At 33.2% G+C, this 3,125-nt stretch overlaps 1 protein-coding gene across 1 annotated transcript; it reads left to right on the top strand.

Annotated features, from left to right (window-relative positions):
- Nucleotides 1-293: 293 nt before the first annotated feature.
- LOC120109038 (putative invertase inhibitor) lies at nt 294-830 on the top strand. Its single transcript, XM_039122774.1, has one exon. The coding sequence runs from the start codon at nt 294-296 to the stop codon at nt 828-830; it is 537 nt and encodes a 178-aa protein (XP_038978702.1).
- Nucleotides 831-3,125: the final 2,295 nt, after the last annotated feature.

The following is a 3,125-nucleotide window of genomic DNA, read 5'->3' as shown; positions in this document are numbered from 1 at the left end:
TTTGTTCAAAGATGATAATATGGAATAGAAGATCAACGCAGGCTGATCATATTTGCTCAGTAATCGTTCATTTCCTATCTCGAATTTATAAACTTGGCAAGAAACTTTTTGATACATGCCTTACAGAAGTTTACAAATATAAAATATTTATTTCTTAAATAAAACAACTTTGGTCAGCAAATTTTAGGTCAGTTCATCCCATACTTTATAAATAGAAGACCTTTGGTGTATCAATGCATCTTCATAGGAGCTTATTCAACAGAGAAAAATAAATTGTAAGAAGGAAAGGACTAATGAGGCCCTCTATGCTTTTCAATGTCCTCATTTTGTTTCTCTTCGTCCAAACCTCGTTCTGTGTCTCGCCCACAATAAAAGACGTTTGTAGTAAAATCTCTGGTGGCTCCGTCGACTACAACTTCTGCGTCCAAGCTCTTGAGGCCGATCCTAAAAGCGAAGCTGCTGATGTCCTCGGACTTGCAGCCATTTCTCTGAAACTATCCATAGCCAATGCCACAAGCATTGAGTCCAAAATAATGGAGTTCTTGAAGAATGTCTCGGATCCAACCACGAAGGAATCCATGGAGACTTGCTCGCATCTTTACGAGAATACTACCATAACAGTTCTCAAGCAGTCGGCGGATTTCATTGCATCCAAAAACTTTACTGCAGCTGAAGACGTGATTGGTTCTGCTTCCATAGTGGGAATAATTTGTGCAGAAGAATTAAGAGAAACGCCGCTGGCTAAAGACTGCGACAACCTCTCAAGGTTGATTTTTTTGGCAACAGCCGTCATCCATGAAATCCTTAGTACGATCGACCTTCATTTTTGATTTTCTTTTTGTCTCTGATGATGAGCACTGTGAATTTCTGAACCAACATGCTTAAAAAAGAAGCGAATCTGATCCATTCTTTTCTTTTTGAAGAAGTGAAGCAATACTGGTAATGATTGATCTTTGATATTTGAATTCCCAAGCACCTCATCCAATGTCTACACTAACAATCCTTAAAACGTTATAGCAAACATTGTAATTCATGAACTATCTTCTTAGAGACCTCCTCCTATTATCTGTTTTATAACGTACGTATACAATGAAATTTAGAATTTTTTTACATAAATATTCTTCTAAATATCGAATTTTGTATAAATATCTTTTCAAAATTGATATTTATATGTATATCTTCATAAATACTTGTTTTGCTATTTTATTCTTTTTTTTATTTTTGTTTTTGTAGATGTACCCACACCATCAATGTCATTAAAAAATTAACGATTTCAAATTAAAATGACTAAAATATCCTTAATGAGTAGATGTGCAAAAAGAAACATTTATAAAGCGATCGCAAAGGAGAACAAAAAAAATAATTTTAAAATTTTGTTTTTTTTTAAATTTAAATAACTATGGTTTTATTAACGTTGTTAGAAGAACCGTTATATTAGGGACATTTGTGTAAAAATAGTATTTTATGAGAGTACAGAAATAAATATAACTTTAAGATAGTATTCATGCAAATTTGAATTTTTAGAAAGCTATTCATCCAAAAAATCTTAGAATTTATTCTAATGTTTTTATAATATAGCATTCCAATGTTAGAATTTATTCTAATGTAATTTGTGTGGATTTCTAATTAGGAGGGAGTAAAAGCAAATGGAGGGAAAAGGGTGGTCTCTATTTCATTTTACAAAAAGTTTTCCGTTTATTTTAGTTAGTTTATGAGATGAACTCTGAAAGAAATAAGTCATATTAATTGGATAACTTTATGATCAATTGAGAATTAAAGTAGTCAGACTGTCATTATCCGATGCTCGTTGCGACATTTAGTTAGGCCAACATAGCTGATATTGTCTGAAGTCTGAATTCCCATGAGCCGATGATGGAGTTGTTGCATATTTGCATTCAATCCAGTCTTTGATGGGGAAGTTTTCATTGTTTACTACTCTTTCTTGGTGGCCATGGAACTCTCTCTAGTTAGAGATATTGTGAATAAAATTGAGAATATTTCGGTTATTTGAAAGATTACCTCATAAAGGCTACTATGATAGTCAGACCTGTGATTGTACAAATATATTAAAGAAATTAGGAAATTATCCCAAAATGGTACTTGAAGGCAATTGTTTATAGCATCATCCAGAATGGCTGAAACTAGACCAGTATTTATGTGGTTGCCCAGAAATTGACTGGAATCCAGAACCAGGGTATGTTTTGGCTTCGTCTCAACTGAGCAAATCCAATTTAATTAGCCAAAAATATATAAACCTTGAATAGTATTACAAGGTTAGAGGCAATTACTATTGACATCAGAGATTGTGTTAGGGTATTGGTCTCATATTGCCACGGCTCAGATCCAGAGAATGATTTGTCGCCCCCTAGATTCGAATGGCCTTACTACCGAAGGGTACAATCCATGATAACATAAAGCCAATATTACTTTAAGCTTTCAAATTCCATCATAACAAAATATAATAATTAAATATTTAATTTTATTATCCATTAAATAAAATCAAAATTGGTTCAGAGCGTCTAAATCCAACATCAATACCAAACCCATCACCCTCAATATTCAGAAGATCATTAGCTACAATTTGTAGTCAATAATAAAATTCTTCTACAAAATCGACAAGCTTGCTAGTGTGAACTCCAAGCTCGGACCAACCTTTATCTCTACCGATCCTATTTGCTTAAAAAAAAAAATAAAGATATATGAGCGACACAGCTTAGTAAGTAAACCTTTAACTACCTTACTGGATCAAACATAAATTTTTCATGTCAATGCATCATTTAAGAAAAATAATAGATATTCCAAAATACACATTTCATATTACAGTATATTAAAAATAAATCATAAAGCAAATCATGCATGAACAAATCATTCATCTTTCATAAACATAGTACCAAGTTTATATTACAAATAAAGTCGTAAATCATTCTTCATGTAATGTAATCCTATCATGGATCGAAACACTGCTCATAGATATTCATGCTACGACTACTTTATACTCGTGATAGGGCCGTATCGACTATATGTCACGGTCTGCCAGCTATTATACCAGCTTGCGGGGCCATTATCAGCTATTATACCCACTAGCAAGGGTCATTACCAACTATTATACCCGCTGGCGAGAGCCA

The sequence above is a fragment of the Phoenix dactylifera genome, unplaced genomic scaffold, assembly GCF_009389715.1.
Source record: "Phoenix dactylifera cultivar Barhee BC4 unplaced genomic scaffold, palm_55x_up_171113_PBpolish2nd_filt_p 001753F, whole genome shotgun sequence".
NCBI lineage: Eukaryota > Viridiplantae > Streptophyta > Magnoliopsida > Arecales > Arecaceae > Phoenix > Phoenix dactylifera.
This window is presented reverse-complemented; position numbering and strand designations above follow the sequence as displayed.